This window comes from Aotus nancymaae, unplaced genomic scaffold (genome assembly GCF_030222135.1).
Source record: "Aotus nancymaae isolate 86718 unplaced genomic scaffold, 86718_ANA_hifiasm-v0.15.2.pri h1tg000010l, whole genome shotgun sequence".
NCBI lineage: Eukaryota > Metazoa > Chordata > Mammalia > Primates > Aotidae > Aotus > Aotus nancymaae.
The window spans coordinates 77751616-77771883 of record NW_026988421.1 but is presented as its reverse complement, the minus strand read 5'-3'; the positions used below and the strand labels follow the sequence as shown (position 1 = coordinate 77771883).

Genomic DNA, 20268 nt, shown 5'->3' with positions numbered 1-20268 from the left:
ACGAGGGTCACCCTAATCCAGTATGACTTGTGTTCTTATGAGAAAAGGAAAATTAGGAGACAGACATGCACAGAGAGAAAATGCATGCAATGACATGGACACAGAGCCCATCTGAAGAGAGGGGCAGAGATTGGAGTTATGCTGCCACAGGACAAGGAATGCCTGGGGCTACAAGAAGCTGGAAGAGGCAAGGAAGGACCCTTCCCTAGAGACTTTGAAGGGAGCATGGACATGCTGGCGGCACCTTGATTCAGACTTCTAGCCTGAGAATACATTTCTTTGTTTTAAGCCACCCAGTTTGTGGTCCTTTGTTACAGCAGTCATAGCAAACTAATACACTTGATGCAGCTGTTCAGTTACAACAATCAAGGTAATTGTCAGGCATCTCTCACACATGATAGGGAACCTTTCTGGATCATTGGATGCTAAACTTTGTAGCAGAATCACAGATGCCTCTGAAGCTGAATCTGCGTTTGTAACAGATGCCCTTCCTCTATAAGGCCAAATTCCTTCAGGAAATCTTTCCCAAACTCTGACACACAAGAAAGGTTGAAGAACAGCACTCTAAGGAGTCACCAAGGTCAGGGAAAGTGGCTGAACAGTGCTCCAGGTTCAGGAGGAGGAATTTGGACATGAAGTCAGGTGGGTCCTCAAGGGTTCACTTCTGTCCTTTCAATGCCTTATCAATCTTCCTTCTGTGTCTTTCTGGGAGACTGAGTGAGAACTGATGTGGGGTGTTGTGTGGTTTGTGTCATTTTTTTGTTTGCTTATATTGTTGCTGTTTGCAGTTCTCTAAATTTTAACACATAGAATGATTCATGGAATCACCACCTCTATCAGGATACAGAACAGCTCCATCAAAAAATTCCCTTATACTATCCCTTTACAGTGACAGCATTTTCCTATCTTGAGCCCCTAGCAATCACTGATCTGTTCTCCATCATGATGGTTTTATCATTTTGAGTCTGACATTATGAATAGAAGCAGGCAGTATGTAGCCTTTGAGACCAGCTTCTTTCACTGAGAATAATGCCTTTCAGATTCATCCACGTTGATGTGTGTATCAACAGTTCATTTTTTAAAAAATTGCAGAGTAGTATTTCATTGGTGTGTCATAGTTGATTCCTCCATTCACCTGCTGAAGGACAAGTGAATTGTTTCTAGTTTTTGGTAATTATGAAGAGTGCCTGCCACTAAAAGCATTTTCTCATGTGAAGTTTTTATTCTTGTTAAATAACACCCAGAAGTGGATTTGCTTAGTCGGATGGTAAATGTGTATTTAACTTTATTTAAATTATCAAACTTTTCCAGAATCACTGATCCATTTGGAGTTAATTTTAGGGTAAGGTGTGAGGCTTAAAGTTCAATTTTTTTGATATATGAATTCCTAGTTGTTCCTACACTGTTTGTTAAGACACTATCCTTTCTCCATTGAATTTCTTTTGCAGTGTTATTAAAATCAATTGGCTGTATTTGTGTCGGTCTATTTTTGGACTCTTCATTCTATTCCACTGATACATTTGTCTGTTCCTTCGCAAATACCATGCTGTTTTGATTACTATAGCTTATAGTAAGTCTGAAAATTGGTTAGAGTGATTTCTTCAACTTATTTTTCAACAACGTTTAGCTATCCTAATTCCTTTGCCTTTACATATATATGTCAGAAATGGCTTCTCCATATTGTGAAAAATCCTCTTGGAATTTTGTTCTAAATTGTCTTAAACCTATATTTGGAGAGAATTGGCATCCCTGCTAAACTGAGTCTTTCAGTCTGTGAACACAGTTTGTCTTTCTATTTACTTATGTCTTTGATTTCCTGCATCAGTGTATTGTATAGATCCTGCATGAGTTTTTCCCCAAGCTATTATGAATAGTATTGTTGTTAGATTTTGTTTTCCAATTCTGTTTTACTAGTACATGGAAACACAACTGAGTTTTGTATATGATCTTGTATCATCCACTTTGCTAAATTTCATTTTTGGTTCAAGAAATTGTTTTGTAAATTAATTGGGGTTTTCTATATAGACAATATTGTTGGTTGTGAATAGGGACAGTTTTACTTCTTTCTTTCCAACTTGTACACTTTGATTTCTTTTTCTTGTCTTATGGCACTGGCTAGGGCTCCCAGTAAGATGGGGAATAAAATGGTGAGTGTGAACATCTTTGCCTTTTTTTTGTTCTTAGTAGGGGAAAGTTTTCAATCTTTCGCTATTAGGTATAATGTTAAACATAGGTCTTAGAAATGATATCCTTTATTAAATTGAGGAAGTTCTCTTTTATTTTTGGCTTGCAAAGAGTTTTTATCATGAATGAAAGTTGCATTTTGTCATGTCCTTTTTCTGCATTTGCTGATGTAATCAAGTTGGTTTTCTTCTTTAGTCTATTACTATACTGTGTTATATTGCTTGATTTTTAAATATCAAATTAGTCATGCATTTCTGATAAATCCAGCAATGCCATTACATATTTTTTTCAATATGTTGCGAGATACGATTTGCTAATAGTTAACATTTTCTTGAAAATTTTTGTGTCTGTGTTTATGAGGGATATTCATCTGCAGTGTTCTGTTTTTGTACTGTCTTTAGTTTTGGTAGCAGGGCAAATTTGGCCTCATAAAATGAGTGAGGAGTGTACCTTTCTCTTCTGTTTCTAGAAGAGATTGTGTAGAATTGATGCTCTTTCTTTTTTAAAAGTTTGGTGGAATTTTTCAGTAAAATCATCTAGTACTAAAGATTTCTTTTATGGAAAGCTTTTTAACTGTGCATTAAATTTATTTAATAATTATAAGAGTACTCAGGTTATTGAGTTAATCTTGAGAAAATTTTATTGTTTGTGTTTTTCTTTTCTTTCTTTTTTTGTTTTTTTTTTTTTTTGAGATGGAGTCATGCTCTGTTGCTCAGGCTGGAGTGCAGTGGTGCAATCTCAGCTCACTGAAACCTCTGCCTCCTAAGTTCAAGTGATTCTTGTGCCTCAGCCTCCTAAGTAGCTGGGTAACAGACAAGCACCACCACGTCCAGCTAATTTTTGTATTTTTAGTAGAGATGCGGTTTCACCATGTTTGCCAGGGTGGTCCCTAACTCCTGATCTCAGGTAATCCACCCACCTCAGCCTCCAAAGGTGTTGGGATTATAGGTGTGAGCCACCGTGTGCAGCTTTGTGTTTTTCAATGAGGTGGTGTTCTATGTCATCTAAGCTTTCAGGTTTAAGTGTTCAGAGTTGTTTGTAGTATTGCTTTCTTATCATTTGAATAGCTGTGGAGTCTGTTGTGATGTTTTATCTTACTTTTCTAAAATTGGTTATTTGTGTCTTTTCTTTGTTAGTTTTGCTAGAGCTTTATCAAGTTTGCTGGTATTTTCAAATAATCAGTTTTGGTTCCATTGATTTTTTTCTGTTAAGGTTTTTAATTTCTTTGATTTCTGATCTTTATTATTTTGTTCCCTCTGCCTATTTTGGAGCTAATAATGTGCTTTTCTTTTTAGTCTCTTAAGATAAAAGCTAAAAACTTAGTTTATTTTTTTTTTTAGAAATTTTTCTTTTTTTTAGTATAAGTATTTTATTGCTATACATTTCTCTCTAAGCACTGGTTTACCTGTATCTCACAAATCATGCAATATTATGTTTTCCATTTTTATGTAATTCAAAATATTTTCTAATTTTCTTTTAGACTTTTTTTTTCATCCATGGATTATTTGTAAGTGGGCTTTCAAGTGTTTGGATTTTTTTAAATTATCTTTCAAATACTAAATTCTAGTTTAATTCCATTATTATCAGAAAACTTTTTATAAGATTTGTTAAGATTTGTTTTATGATACAGGATATGGACTTCCTTGTGGACTGTTTTATGTGCTCTTGATAAAAAAGTATATTCTGCTGTGGTTGTGTGAAGTATTCTATAAACGTCAATAAGATCTAGTAGGTTGATGGATTTATTTGGTTCATTTTTATCTCTGATGATTTTTTTTGTCTACTAAGTCAATATGGCTGAGAAAGATGTGCTGGATTCTATAAAATTATGTATTTGTTTATTTGTTATTTTAGTTCTTCCAGTGTTTGCTTCACATAACCTTTATCATTCAATAATATCTCTCTATGAATTGTAATCTTCTTTGCTCTGATATTTCATTTGTCCAATGTTAATATAGCTACTGTAGCTTTTATTTGATTAATGTTTGCACAATGTTTTTCCATTCTGTTATAATTAATCTACCTGAATGATTATATTTGAAGTGAGTTTCTTGTAGGCAGTATATAATTGGTTTGCTTGTTTTTTCAAAACTTATTCTATCAATTTTTGATTGATATATTTAGACCATTTATATTTAATGCATTTATTAATTTCTTTAGATTTATGTCTTCCATTTTCTTGTTTTCTGTTTTCTCTCTTTGTTTTTCTCTTTTGCTATTTTCTTCCTTCTTTGGGGTTATTAAAACATTTTTTATTATTCCTTTTGGATTTATGTATTGTGATTTTGACTATCATTCTTTGATTATTTTTATAATATTGCTTTGGAGACTACAATATGCATACTTATCTTTTTATAATGCACTGAGAATAAAAATTTTGCCACTTCAAGTGCAATGTAGAAATCTTACAACCATTTAGTTCCCTCTACATACATCAAAATCTTATCCAACTATGTGAGGATTTTTGCTTTTAGTTATCACATGTTTTAGAGAACTCAAAAGCAGAATCTATTATATATAGATTTTATTCTTTTCTTTTTTTTTTTGTATTTAAAATTTTATTTGCTGGAAGGTTTTGAAAAATGATTGTTGACTGAATAGTAATGAAAATATGTGTCCATAAGTAAGGCTTTATTATTTTCAAGATTTTTGTCTTTGTCTCTAGTTTTTAGCAGTTTAATTGTGATGTGTCTTAACATGGGTTTCTTTAGGATTATTCTGTTTGAGTTTGCAGAACTTCCTAGATGTATACATTTTTGTCTTTCACCAAATTTGAGAAGTTTTAAGCCATTATTCCTTTAGTATTTATTTATTTAGAGATGGAGTTTTGTTCTTGTCACCCAGGCTGGAGTGCAGTGGCACGATCTCAGCTCACTGCAACCTCCACCTCCCGGGTTCAAGAGATTCTCCTGCCTCAGCCTCCTGAGTAGCTGGGATTACATGCGCCCACGACCACACTTGGCTAATTTTGTATTTTTAGTAGAGGCAGGGTTTCATCATGTTGGCTGGGCTGGTCACTCTGCTAACACAAGTATTAGATCTGTTGTTTTTCTTTCATAGGTCCCTGAGGATCTGTTCATTTTAAAAAATATATTTCTCTTGTTCTGATTGAATCAGACTATTGATGTGTCTTCAAGTTTTTTTTATTCTTTGCTGTGTCGTCATCATTCTTCTTTGAGCCCATCCAATGAGATTTTTGTTATTATTAAATTTTAGTTATTGTATACTTCAGCGTAAAATTCCTATTTGGTTTTTTAAAAGTCTATTTCTTTGCTGGAATTTTTTATTTTTCCATTTCTTTTAGGAGTGTTCACAATTGCTTGTTGGAAGATTTTTATAATAGTTACTTTAAAGCTTTTGCCAGAAAATTATGTCTACTTAATCTTTGGGTTGATTTTGCTGATTATCTTTTCCCATGTGAGTTGAGATTTTGCTTGTTCTTACTCTGAGCAATTCTGGATTGTATCTTGGAAATTTTGAATATTATGAGACTCTTGGTTTCACTTATATCCTGTGAAAGATGTTGATATTTTTGTTTTAGCAGGTTAAGTTCAGGCTACAAGCTCCAGCATGTTGTCTGTGGGCTGTTAGCAATGCCAGTCAGGTTTGAAAAAGCATTTGCAGTTCTCTTCTAAGCATTCCCGTGTGTGCGCCACCCAGTGGCCAGTCTGGAACCTAGTGGTAATCTGTCTTTTAACTTTTATTCACAGCTTTTTATATGCTGATTAGAATCCTATCCATGTGTGAGCAGCTCAGGGGTGAGTCCAGGAGTTCATAAACAGCTTGTTGGAGCTGCTTTCATGAACTTTTCCCTCTCTGTGACATCCTCACTCTTCCTATTCTGAGGGACTCTGACGGTTCTCCAATCAGCCATGGCTTTGGAGATCTTGCTCTTTTGTGGCTGCATCTGCCTCTAGGGCAAAGGGGTAAGAGGATTAGAGGGTCAAAACTTGGTAAACTTATAATAGCAAGTTCGGTGTTCTTTGAATTATTGTTCTCTTCTTCCATCTGCCTGCTCGTGTTTACTCATCAGACTCCTTGAATAGCTGCTGCATGCATTCTGTCCAGGTTTTATGACTATGTTCAGGGGAGAATCATGGTGGGTGCTCTTACTCCATTATACCTAGTCAGTGTTCCTTCATCAGACATGCACATCTAGTCAATTGGGAACATTTTCCCCTTGCACTGTTTTTATGGAGCCCTGTGAGTGGAGGTCTAAAACTGTTCCTTACCTCCAAGGCTGGAGACCCTGAAAACTAAAGCAGAGCCAACAGATTGGAAGCAGAGGCATCCGGCTGCCTGATAGTTGGGAACTTCCTCTCTTGCCAGGATTCTCTTAGGACACTTGGTCTACCCAGAAATAAAATACAGGAGAGCTGATAGTTGGTCATCCCATCACAGTTTCACGACTAGTGATAGATTATTGGAAACCACTTTGTTCCTGAAAAATGGCTTTAAGTTGACTTGTTAGAAGAGAAGCTTCTATTTTCTATGGTGTAGCATTATTTTCTATAGGTGCAGGGTTCCACTTCTGAAAAATAACTTTTGATATAAAAATCCCCAAGTCTAACATGAAAATAAATGAAAAGAACATAAAACTCAACTATGTGCCTTTAAAAGCATTTATAGTAAGCATGTGAAGGCAAACGGTGTCTATGAAGGTTAATTTTACATTTGCAGTTGTTTCAGCCAGGTGGAATGTTTAAAAATACAACTCAAATGGCATTTTGACTAAAGATTCTGTCTTCCATTCTCAATAAATTTTATATATTAAGTGTTTTGATGGCTTCAAGAACCTTTAAACTAATTTTTGTATTTTTAGAATTCAGAAGCAGGGAATTTTGGTCCATAGTAGGCTGTCCCTGTAAAATCACAGGCCATCTTGCCTGCTCCTGTCTGACAGCTGGAGATAAGGTTACAGCCATGGTTTCTGGACTCTCAGGTGACCAGTTGGGGGACCCCAGCATTCTGTCCACTGCCACAGCTACACAATCACATGCTGAGTATCTAACAGTTCACCAATAAGTGGCAGCGTGTGTGTATCTCATATTCCGACCAGAATGGACCTCTATTTCTTCATCTCAGGGCCTCCCAGCATCTCTTGGGTTTGTTCAGTTTTATGGTTATCACTGAAATGGGCAGCTAGGGTTCTGTGTGGTCCCCGGCATCTAATTCCAAGTGTGTGATTTGAGGGCAGAGAGGTCAGGTGCTGAGATTGAGATTATTGGCTGTTATGGGCTGGACTTTAAACAATTTTAATCTCAAGTTGGCCTGACGCCAGGTGAGCTTTTTCCTCTGGAAAGTGCCCTGCTTTACCTCTGTCCTCTCACAGATGCCGACACTGTGGGATCCTTACGGCAGCCCCAGCAGGCCAGGTTGCCATGCTATGGGTCACTGCACAGCATCTGTAAACCCAGATGGAGGATCTGTTTCTTGAGCTGGAAGAGCTATTTGGAGGCATTGGGTCAAGCCTCTTTCTGGGTCTGCTTTGCTCATTTTTCTTTCCTGTTGTTTGGTGTGTTTGAAAAATCAAAGCTGTTTGCAGCTCCTGGCCCAGGACATGTTTGATTAGCTGGTTCATCAGGGAAGATGGCTCAGCAGGGCAGGAGTCCAACGAGGTTAAAAGTTGCAATGTCCATCTCTGTGGCAGGGGCACCTGCTCTGTATTTAAACTGGTTATTTGATGGGGTAGCTGCTTGGCGGGGCTTGGAGCACAGCTCCTGTGTCCGCCTGCCATGCAAGGAAACATCTATAGAATAGCATCAGAAATGGAAAGGGGCCCCTGGCTTTGACTTTGGGCAAGTCTCATTACTCTCCTAGGCACAATTCCCTTGTCTATAAGATAGGTATGTGATGTAATTTTACTTTACAGTTTTGTCATTAGGATAAAATAGAACAATTCGTGTAAAAGCAATTAACCACAGGCTCATGTGGAGTAAAATGCTAGGTAAATTTAAATGGTGCTCTTCATCATTTTCTTCTCCTTCCACGTATTACTGATCATGGGCCCTGGCTGGGGTGCCTAGTTCCTCTAAGCCTTTTCCTTGTGTATAGCGTAGAGGCAGTAGTAGCTCCTTTGCAGACTTGTGGGAGGATTAAATGGGACAGTAGGAGGATTAAATGGTCCTAGAACCAGTGGGTTTCCAATACTAATTGCTTCCTTGACCCCATTTGATTAATACAAATGTCCATGCTTTAAAAATATTTGCTAATATATACACATGTAGGTGACCCTTGCACTGTGGCTTGCCCATGTGAGGTAGTATCCTGAGATGCCCTATACCACTGACCAGAAAATGAGAGTCCCGCTCCCCACTGCACATCTACCAGCTCCCATCCTACTGCCTTGCTGACCTTGGCCAAAGCTGCCTCTGCACCTGCACAGACTCCACCTGCTGTCCTCTCCTGCATCTCTCCTTTTGTGCTCTCTCTGCCTGCTGTCCTGAGGCCAGCAAACACCGTGGCCTCCTCCCGTTCTCTTTCCTCACTTACCTTAACTCAAACCGTTGTCCTCTGGGGATAGCCTGTCAAGTTGAAGGTCTTATTTCCTTCACATTCTGTGTCCCTCAGGAGGTGTCCTTTTTATATTAGCTCCTTTATCTCCTGCAAACCATTTCTTTCCCTTCCTGCACCACCCTAGCTTTTTCTAGCTCTTTTAAAAACTTTGAAAATTGTTATTTTTTAGAGATAAGGTCTCACCTTGTCACCCAGGCTGAAGTGCAGTGGTACAATCATAGCTCACTGCAGCCTCAAGCTCCTGGGCTCAAGCAGCCCTACTGCGTCAGCTTCCCGAGTCGCTGAGACTACAGATTCATGCCACTGTGGACTGCTCATTATTATTTTTTTTTAGAGACAGGGTCTCACTATGTTGCCCAGGCTGGTCTTGAACTCCTGGGCTCAAGCAATCCTCCTGCCTCAGCTCCCCAAAGCACCAGGATTACAAATGAGAGCCACTCTGCCTGGCCTCTTTCTAGTTCTTTCTAGCTTTTTCTAGCTCTTATCATTTGCTGCCCCGGTTCCCCAACCTCTCCTCATCCTCACTGCCAGCTCTGTCCCCTCTGTTATCATTCATTGAACACTCTGGCTCACTTTTTCCTCTACCCTCCAACATGGCTTATGCCCAGTGACCTTTTAGTGAGACCTTTAACCCCACATGTTTCCATAAAACCCTTGTCTTCATGTCTTCTTAGTGAAGCTTCAAGACACTGATCCATAATAATCTCTCCCTTGCCTACCCAATTTTCTTGGTCCCTTTTCTTTGTGATATTCACCAGGCAAAACTCCCACACGAGCTGAGCCTGACCATCCACTTTTGCACACCTGTGCCTGAGCACTGGGTGTTGCTGTCGAAAATGACAACGCCAGGCTGCTGGTCTTCCTTGACGTTGCTCCTCACAAATCTCCATGGCTTGCGCTGTACTTCCCTAAACCTCCGTTCTCTGCTTTCAACCCCTCCTGCTTCTTCCTCCTTATTTTAGCCATCAAATGGGAGCCTCCTCATCTCCCATCTCCAAAGTCAAGCCCACCTGCACTTGTTGCACCAGCTGGCTCATTGCCCCATCTTGTCACACCCCGGGAAATAACTGTCTGTTCTTGCAAGAGCCACTTCCCCCAGCCCTGAATCCCTCTCCATTCCCCATCTAGGATTTTGCCTTTTCTTTTCCACATCTCTCTCCTGCATTACCAGTGTCTTCTGATCCACTCCTGCATTGCTGCTGTGCCTAGAAACTTTAGAACATTCAATCTAAGAAAGCAAACCCACACATTATCCACATCCCCTTTCAGTGATTGCCCTGTTTCTCCCTATTCCATTTTATTTCCTTTTGTATAGTTTTCTACCTGCCATAGATTGGCTACTGATTTCGCCCTCCTCCTGAAATGACCTTTGGCAGGGCTGGCCACCTTCCTACATTCCAATATGCTGCTCATTCCCCTCTTCCTTGCCCCCTCGGTGACGTTTGACACAGTGACGCGCTGCCTCCTGACACATTTGCTTCTCTGGTCTATGGTATTGGTGTCAGCCCAGAGCCCTTCTGACTTGGCAGCTTCCTTCACAGGCTCCCGTTTCCTGCCCAGACTCCCACTGTCCACCTCCCCCGGGGGCAGTCCTGCACCTCTTCCCTGTCTCTTCCCTCCTCTCTTGGTGATCTGGTGATCTCTCCACCAATGGCTTCAACTGCTTGCATGTTAATCTACTCCAAATGTTAGTCTCTAGCCCAAGCATTTCCTGTGAGCCTTGGCATCCACCTGGATGTTTCACAGGCACCTTGACCTCAGCATACCCCAAATGGAATTCTCTACTTTGCTCCTCCCCTCCTTTGTCCACCTCTCCAAATAACTCTACAGGCAGCCAGTTACTTGAGCCCAATATAGAAATCATCCCTGATCTCCCCCTTTCCCTTGTATTCCATTTTCAACTCAATGGATCTACCAGCATAAGGAACTAGACCCAGCTAGAAGGAAGCCAGGGGCCTCACCTCATCTACAGGCAATCAGGCAACTCTGGGCATCTCTATTCTTGCCCCCCTCCCTCATGGGTCAGAGGAGTAGAGGCTCTGATGAGCAGGGAGGGTGCAAAAGGAATCTTGGTAGAAGATCGTGCTTCTTACCCCAGAACAAAGGTTACCCATGTGTTGGGGGACAGTGGAGGTAAGCAGTAAATGGGGTAAAATGAACCTGGACTTTTTAATGATTAAAAGTGACCTTAAAGTTATGGGTGTCTTTCTGGAACCAAGGATAATGACTGAAGGAAAAAAAGTCTTTATATTTTTATTCTATTGGCTTCGAGTTGTCCAGCAAACTAATTATAATAAACATGACCACATTACTCCCTGTTTCAGACTTCTCAAAGGTGTTCCATTCAACTTAAAACCCAAGCTCCTTTTAGAGGCCTCCATGCATTCTACTGCCCACCTCTCTCCACTTGCAGGTTACCGACCTTCCTTCCTTCCTTCCTTCCTTCCCTCCCTCACTCCCTCCCTTCTTCTTTCCTCCCTCCCTCCCTTCTTCTTTCCTCCCTCCCACCCTCCCTCCCTCCCTGCCTTCTTCTTTCCTCCCTCCCCCCTCCCTCTCCCCCTTCTTCTTTCCTCCCTCCCTCCCTTCTTCTTTCCTCCCTCCCTCCCTCCCTCCCTTCTTCTTTCCTCCCTCCCTCCCTCCCTTCCTTCTTTCCTTCCTTCTCTCCTTCCTTCCTTCCTCAGTACTCTGAACTCTTCGAGCCCAATGGCTTTTGCATATGATCTTCTGGTTTCCTGGAAAGGTTTCGGCTGCTCATTTTTCTTAAGGGCACCTCGGTTGGAAGGCTATCCTCTCTCATGATTTGTTTTCTATGTTTCTGTCTGAGCACCTATCATGCATTTGTTGAATTCCTTGTTTCACTGCATATTGTCTCCTTTAAGTGATTCCTGTGAAGGCAGATGATTCCTGTCTTGATCACACTTATTCCCCCTGAGCCTCACACAAGCTTTGCATGTGTTAGGCCACTGATAAATACCTGTTGAGTGTAAAAATAAAATTCATTTACTGGCTTACTGATGTCACTGTGAAGGGCTATTTCTTCTCTTCTGAGCAGAGATGAGGGTATTGTGAAGCTAACGATGCCTAAGTTTCAGGGCCATTTGCTTGCCTGGGTTTCCTCTAAGGCAATGTGATCAACAAGGTGACGTTTTTGAACAATTTGCAAAAAAAAGTGCCTTGTTTGTTTGAACTATTATAACAAAAATACCATAGACTCGGTGGCTCATAAACAACTGGAATTTAGTTCTCACAGTTTGGAGAGTGGTCCTAAATCTAAGTGGAGACAGATTTAGAATCTGGTGAGGGCCTGCTTCCTGGTTCACAAACGATTATCTTTTTGCTGTGATTTCACAGGGCTGAAGGGGCAGGGAGTGACCTGGGGCCTCTTTCCATAAGGCATTCATCACGAGGGATACACCCTCTTGACGTAATCACCTCCCAAAGGCCTCATGTCCTAATACCATCATCTTGGGAGTTAGAATTTCAACATACAAATTTTGCTGAGATAGAAACTATCAGATCCTAGCAGTTAGATGAAAATAATGCTTTATTTTCCCTTTTCTTAGAACAGCAGTCTCCAGCCTTTTTGGCAACAGTGACAGATTTCGTGGAAGACAGTGTTTCCATGGACCAGTGGGGATCGAAGGCTAGTTTCAGGATGAAACTGTTCCACCTCAGGTCATCAGGCACTAGTTAGATTCTCATAAGGAGTGTACAATCTAGATCTGTTGCATGCTTACTTCACAATAGGGTTTGTGGTCCTATGAGAATCAAATGCCGAGGCTGATTGTACAGGAGGCAGAGCTTAAGTGGTCCTGCTTGCTGGGCTGATGCTCACCTCCTGCTGTGTGGTCCAGCTCCTAATAGGCTACGGACTGGTACCTCTATTGAGCTCAAAAGAGGAAAATGCAGGTACCAGTCTATGGCCAGTGGGTGGACTCCTGCTGTAGAACACCTCTGTATTAATCATGTTTTTGATTTCCCGGATTTTAGGATGCTTTGATGTCTCAAGGCTTTACTCACCAGGGAGAGCCTGCCCCTCAGGGATAGCTAATTCCTAGAGACAGCAAATGACCCACCTGTGACATACTTTTTACATGCCAAAAACACATCCAAAGCCCATGTCCCCAACCACAGCCTGTGTGCCTTTATGGAACTCTAACTGGCCAAGACACTGTTCCTCTGCCCTGATCACCCCAGGGCCAGGTAGCAGGCAACTCTCAACAGTCTTTAACACCTGGGGCCTGCTAGAATTATTCACACCAGCCAATCCTAAACCTGCATACTCCGCCTCTCCTGTTTCTTCCCTCACAAACCACACAAAAAGCTCTTGTCCACATTTTCCTCCTGCTCCCTGTGACTTGACCTACCCTGGGGCTTTTCCATGTGGCCCCCAAAGGTGTGCCCTGCCTCCTGTTTCTAGGGATCTGTGACTCTGTGACCATAACAGACTTCTTCCTTCATGAGAGTCATTTCTGTGTCTGCATGTCTCACCATCCTTGATTAAAAGAAATCCTGGGTGTGTGTTAAAAACCCTCCCAAGTTGTATAAGCAGATAGCATCCCTTGGTCAAAGTGGCTTTGGTTGTGAAGTCCCCACCGATTCCTGTGCCCATACCTACATGCAGATAGAGGCCGCACCACGAACCTGTGGCTCAGCCACCCCCGGGACGGAACCCACAGCCAAGGCCTGGGAAATTCTCAATGCTTGAACTGTTTATCCCCTATGGGCGATGGTGATCTTGAGCAGATCACACTTTCTCTGCTTGAAGTCATTCCCTAGTCCCCCTAGGCCCAGATGGGGGAGCAGACTTTCAGACAAGTGTGAAAAGGTTACTTTTCTTCTTGTAAAGGATTCATTTGATCACAGAGCCTCTGCCAGTGGTTACAGAGTTTCTAAGCTGCAGTGCCTAAAAAAGGCTTCCCTACATATTTGCTTCATTCACCCTTATATTTCATTCATGCATCATTCACTGGACTTTTGCCAGACTCTGTGTGAAGGGTAGGGGACGCAAAGTCCAATGAAGCCACCTCTGCCCCTGAGGATCAGACAGATTATTCAATGATTGGGTCTCAGAGTGACACCTGCAACAATAGAGGAAAATGCAGAGGGTATTGAGAGAGTCGTGGAGAGTGTGGTGGGGTCCTTAAATCTGGCAGGAGGTGGAAGTCAGAAGAGGAGGCAACACTTGAGCTGAGTTGTGAGGGATGAGTAGGAATAAGATGAATAGTTGAGAATGGAGGGGGCATGCCAGATATTCATTTCTGTTCAGTAGCTCTTTTGTTTTTGGGCTGGAATTTAATGTGGGTCTCTCTGTTAGGTGCAGGGGATTTGGTGGTGACTCACCCAACGATTACTCACCTTCATGGAGTTTTCAGCTAGAGGGGAGGTAGACATTACACAAAAAATTGCTCAGTCACACTGAAGAGTCACAAATTATGATGTCTGTGAAGAAAACGGTGAGGATGTTAAGATGTGAAATCGTATTGCTGGGGAACCCCATTCAGATGCAAGGTATGGGAAGGACCCTGAGGAACCACCTCTCAAACTTGGGGCACAAGGTGAGAATGTGAGACAAAGGCAGTGGCAAAGGAGGAACATCCCGGATTCCAGAAAGAAGGAACCAGGAGTGCCGAGGACCAGAGGTACAAAGGGATATGTCGGAGTAGAGCAGGGTAAGGCTGCAGGAGAAGTAAGGGGAGGAGCAGGTAAGGCTGCAGGGAGAGTGAGGCTGGGGAGAGGTAAAGTGGCGGGAGGGGGGCGTGGGGGAGTGATTAGGCTGGGGGGAAGGTGTAGCTAGGGAGAAGGTAAGGCTAGGGGAAGGAAGGCTGGAGGGGTGATTAGGTTGTCTGTGGGAAGAGATGAGAGTGGGAGGGGGGAGGGGAGACTGGGGGAGGGAAGGTAAGACCTCTTGTGAGGGAGGCATCTCAGCCAAGTTGAGGAACAGTAGGCTGATCCTGGCAGTTCAGGCTGTTCAAGGTGGAGACTGTGACTCAATCCAGGGTAGGCTTTGAAGACACCACTGAGGCTGCTGAATGACTGGCAAGCTGGGGCAACTCTGAGCCCAGGGCATGAAGTGGCTGACCTGGGGTCTGCTAGGTGCCCGTGGTGCCCCCTTCAGCCCTCAGTCTGGCCCTAGATGGGGAGGAACTGGTTAGGGTGGGGCAGAGTCCTGACTCATCTGCAGCTTGGGCTGGGATCCTCCCTTAGAAGTGGGTGCCTGCAGCTGGGAGCTGCAGTGGTCACGGTGGAGCTGCTGCTTCTGAGAGTGCTGAATGGGGTCATCTGTGGAATGAACAGAGCGAACAGACTCTGCTTCTTTTTTACACTCCACTGGGGCTTCATAAGAGAAGAACAGCTCTATCTGTTCTGTCCTTCGCAGTATCTTCAGTATCTAGAACCATTCTTTGGAACTAGAGCTCTGCAAACACTTGTTGAATCAATGAATGTCGCACCTCTCTTAGACATAGGAGCAGATGCAGGCTGAGCTGACCAGGGAGCTGGGGCACGTTTTGGAAGCTCGGCATCTCAGTCTCTTTCCCCGCCTCTGTGGGCCTGGCACAGACTTGCCCTTGCCTGCTCAGGCTGCTCCCTTCTCCAATGTGGCTGGCGGGAGAGGCAGGTTGCACGTGGGGTCTGGCAGTGATGCCAGCTCCTTCCCTCTTCTGTATTTACCTGATTGTTACGTGATGCTCTTCCCAGCTGGCCTCCTATCAGGCCTGTCTCTGCAACTAACACAATTTCCCCGGCAGAATGCACAGACAAATGTCTCACACAACAACCTGGATTATTATTATTTTTTTCCTCTTGGACTGACTGCTCCAGTGCCCACCAAGGGCTCTCCCAGGGCATCTTGTTTGGAAACATTTCTGGGCTTGCTGTCTGCATGCAGTTGCCTTTAAGACAAAGGCAGTCTGAGACAACTTCATTACCTTTCAGGTTTCTCTTGGTTAAATTTGGGCAGCCTCAAATATGGGAGACTGACTTACTGTGGAATTCTTAGCATACATTTAAGCATCCACCCAATCCATCCATAAGTTACAAACACCTGGGAGGATGCAGAACTTTCCTCCTCGTCGTGCCTCATGCTTCAGAATTTTATTAAACAAATGATTTATTGAGCACCTTGAATGTAATAGACACTGTGCCAGGCATTTAGCCTCCAACTTCTTGCTTTGTCTCCACCACATCCCTGTGGGGTGGGTTATTATTTTTCTTCTTTGGAGGAGTGAATTAATGTTCTGAGAGATAAAACCACATATTCCGAATTTGTCAGGATTTGTACCAAGAGACCAGGCCTTCTGCTCTCTCCCTGTTGTGAACTTGACTTTGGGGAAACAATGCAGCCAACAGCTGAGTTGTTCTTTTGCCTCTCCCTGTGGGCCAGGCAGCCAGATCCGGGAGAGTGAATGGGGCTGTGTCTGGAGATGGGACCCCCACCACCCCCAGGTGCTGGTTGAGGCCCTGTGGGTAGAAAGGTGGCCTGACCAGAGGGGATCATGGTGGGAACACACAGGGGAGACAGCCACCCAACCAGGTGGTGACCGTGAGTGCAGGTAGCATTGCAGGGGCTCCTCAGGCACTGAGCAGCCATCCTGGGAACCTGGATGTAGGTTTTTGCTGCATCGGGGGTCCCAGGATGGCTAGTGGCTCCTACAAGGAGAACCTGCCCCACCCTGCTTCTGGCCTCCGAAGGTGATCATCTAGTTAGTTTCACAGGGGCTGCTTCTAATTTATCGATCAAATTCAGGTATCCCCTGCCAGCTTATAATGGGGGAGACCAAGGTGGTCAGCCACTTAATGTTGATCTTTGCATCAGGAAATAGAGTTTTATGCCAGAAAATGCCCTGGACTTTCACTCAGGATGGCGTGGGTTCAAACATGAGTATGGCCACTTGCTTAGTGGCATCGGGCAAGTCAATGAACCCTCTCTGAGTTTCAGTTTTCTCACTTGGCAACTTGAGATAGAAACAAATATTACTATTGTGAAGATTAAATGGTGTATTCCAGTGGTTCTAATTTGGGTACAATTTTGTTCCCCAGGCAACATTAGGCAATGTCTAGAGACATTTTTGGTTGTTACAGCTTGGGGGTTGGGATACTACTGGTATCTAGTGGGTAGAGCCCAGAGATGCTGCTAAAAATCTTAGAATGCAGAGGTCAGCCTTCCACAACAAGGTATTATTCAGCCCAAAATGTCAGTAGTGATAGGTTGAGAAACCCTGGTGAAATGCGTAAGCCTAGTGCTTGGCACCCAAGAGGGTGTTAATCAGGGCCAATTGAATTAGAGTTAGAGTGTTAAGGGCCAGAGGACTCTCAACACTGGGGCTCCCACCAGGTGCTCCAAGGCCGCATGGTTTGCTCCTGGGACTCAAGGTGGGGGCTGTGAATGTACCTGTGTGCTTTCATTGGGGGAGGTGGGGGACTAGGAGTCCTGATCTGTTGCTTGTGAAGAACACTCCCTTCCCCTTCTTGGGCCTCTCTGCCTGAGTCCTGCTGGTGTCCGATAGAGCTTCCAAGAGCCGTTTGGCTCTGATGTTTCTTTCTAGGTGCTGGGATATGCTGGGGTTTGGCCAGGACCGAGACTCCTTGTACTTCTATTCACTGGCATGAGTGTCCTGCCCACCCCTCCCAGCTCCAGGTTCTGGACACAGGCCCATCCCACCTGCCTGCAGGTGCTGGGGAGCAGCGTAGCCATTGGGAGAGGGCTCTCCTGCTCAGACCTCTCAGCACCCTGGCTGCTTTCTTGGCATAAGAAGCTCATGCTTTGGTCCCAGGTGGCCAGGTGGTAGATGGAGACCAGAATCCCCCACCCTGCCTGCTAGCTTGGGCTTGAAGGAGACCCTTGGGCTTAGTCTGGGTGTGGCAAGTCTAGAGGAAGAACTGTTATGTCTCTTTCTCATTCCACGTTGAGTGGTTCCAGGTCTTTTCTGAGGTCCCCAGGCTAGGGCTCTGGGGCACAGGACACCTGTTAGGAGCTTGTGAGAAAGTAAAGGAGATGAGCAGGGAGGGATGAAGCCTGGGAGATGGGTTGGAGCCTCTCTTTATGGTCCAGGGAGAGGTGAGGAGGTTGCTGGGAGGTCACAGAGGAGAAGGGCTGGATTCAGGCCACATTCCTGAAGTCCAGTGGCCAGGGTGGGAAGGAGACAGGCTGACACTCACGTGTCAAGAGGAGATGGAGGAGCAGGGAAGGAGGAATTATGAGGAGGATCTCAGCTGGCCATGCTGAGGGTGAGGGTCCCGTGGGCATGCGAGAGAACGATATTGTGAGGTGAGGCCTCAGAAAGGGCCTCTTCTTTAGCAGCCCCCAGCTCATGACCCCATGGTGAGTCTTGGTCCTTCCTCCTTTGACCAGGGCTTGGGTAGAGAAAGCCCCTGAGCAATGGAGTGCAGCCTTGAGGAGCATCTGTGGGCTGCCTCGGGGACTCTGTGGAAGCTTCCTTGGCCTGGCCAGTTCCTGCTCACCACCCACAGGATCGAGGCTCATTCAGCTCTGACAACCCTGGATGTGACATCCTGGCCCCGGGAGAGGATGGGCAACTGGGACCTGTGGGTGGTCCCAGAAGGAGGTCCATTCTGTTTAAGTCTCCAGGCCACAGCCCCTCTCTAGCTTCAGTTCTCACGTCTTTAAGATGTGATCATCATTTCCACCCCGTTCATCTTAAAGGGCAGCTGCAAAAATTACCTGGGCTCATTTCTGGGATTGTGCAGCACTGTGAACTAGGAAGTTACCTCAGGGCCGGGGGGAGCCTGCTCAGGGCTGGGGTCCCATGCAGTGGGCAGTGGGCAGTGGGCATACTGCATAATCTCACCAGGTAAATCTGCACACGTATCTCACTCTTTTCTTCCCCTCTGGGCCTTCTGTGAGTGGCTCTCTCAGCTTTCTTGGTTGGACCAGGTCCTACACAAGGTCCAGGGCCAACCAGCACATGTGGCAGAGACTCCATTTCCTTACTCACAAACTCAACAGAGGTTGTCCAGTCATCCTCCCTTCAGATAAGGTGGTGGGTGGGCTCAGGAGCAGGGCTGCCGATCTGCTCCCCCTATAGGGACAGGTGTCCAGGCCATGGCTGGTGCTCCAATCAGGCAGCTCCTCATGCTCAGGGACTCCAGTTTCCAGAAATTTGTGTGTTTCTGAGCCCCAGATTGCCTAATTGGGTCAACAATAGAGGGTCTCTAGAGGAGATGCCACGCAGGTTTCTAAAGTGTTTTAGGGAGCCATAAAAGTGCCACGTTGTCTTTTTTATGATGGTTTTTACAGTCCTGATTTAAGAGGTTCTTGAGTTTCCCTATTTTTGCCTGTGGGTTGCTCTTGCTGAGAAACTTGGGCTGAGGGAGTCTCTTTTTCAGTGACAATAGCCACCGTAGGGAGAAATTCTTCCCAAAACATAGAGATAATAGCGGAGGGGGAAGGAAAGTCACTTTTGCTGACATCCTGATATGAGTCAGGTGCTGTGCCTTTTGCATACATTATCTATTAAGCTCCTACTGGATACCCATGTGATACCTGGATTGCTCTCACTGTATAGAGGAAGACACTGAGGCTCAGAGAGGTCCCAATTTGTCTCATATCACAGAGCTTCCAAGAGCTGGGCTCATCATGAGTCCCCTCCCCTCCTCCTCCCCTACAATGCCCCCCCATTCACCCTTGGCTCTCACCTGATGGACAATGGCCACAGGAGTCCTCAGGATGGCTGCACTTCACCCTTGACCCCTTGAGTCAGTTTTCCATACAGTACTGGTCTAACCCTCTTAAGTATGTCAGATCACTCTTGCTTAAAATGCTTCCAGTGGTCTTTGTTTCAAAGAATAAAATCCAAAGTTCTTTTTTTTTTAAATAAAAAGGTATATATTTAAGGTGTACAGCATGATGTTTTGCTATAAATACAGATAGTGAAATGGCCACTGCATAGCCAAGCAAATGAACACATTCATCATCTCACGTAGTTTACCCAGTTTTTTTGTGGCAAGAGCCCTTTTCATCACTTTCAAGGCCCTTACTAAATGGCCACTTTTCCATCTCTCCTCATCTCCAGCTTCATTCCCCAGACTCACCTGGAGGCTTATTTGTGGTTCTCAAACATGCCAAGCCAGTGCCCACCTCAGGGCCTTTGCACTGGCTGTCCCCTGCCATTGGATCACTCTTACTCTTTGCCCAGATCCCCACATGGCTGGCTTCCCTGCCTTGTTGGTGCCTCTGCACAATGCTGCCTCATCACAGAGGCCTTCGCTGACCACCCTGCCTGAAGTAGCACACTCCTCCTTCTCCCCGGTCCCTCTCCTGCCTCACTTCATGATGTTGTCATGACCTGACATTGTATCATATGTTAAGTGGGGTGGTTGGTGTTTGTAATAAAAAAGGCTATGTGTGTTTTGCTCCAGCTCTACCCTCCATGCCTGCAACAGCGACTGGCACATAGTAGGTGCCCAGAGCATCTAGTGAATGAACGGCCATTGAACTAACACAGGGATCAAAGGGGCGGTGGGAGTGGGGAAACGTGGAGAGCAATGGTGAAGAAAAGGGAAGCTTTAGACAAAGATTTCAGATGTGTGCGTCTGAGGGTGAGGACA

General features: G+C 44.4%; 2 protein-coding genes across 4 annotated transcripts in view; both read left to right on the top strand.

Annotated features, from left to right (window-relative positions):
* The window catches only part of GRID1 (glutamate ionotropic receptor delta type subunit 1), a 793510-nt gene that overhangs the window by 375603 nt on the left and 397639 nt on the right, over positions 1 to 20268 (top strand). The gene's annotated exons all lie outside the window — the stretch shown is intronic.
* On the top strand, positions 2871 to 9189 carry LOC135273970 (protein GVQW1-like; the record flags this gene model as incomplete). Its single annotated transcript, XM_064373720.1, has 4 exons — positions 2871 to 2900; positions 5029 to 5118; positions 7517 to 7559; positions 9035 to 9189. Coding segments are annotated over 4 exons (297 nt in total), but the record flags the coding sequence as incomplete, so codon positions are not given.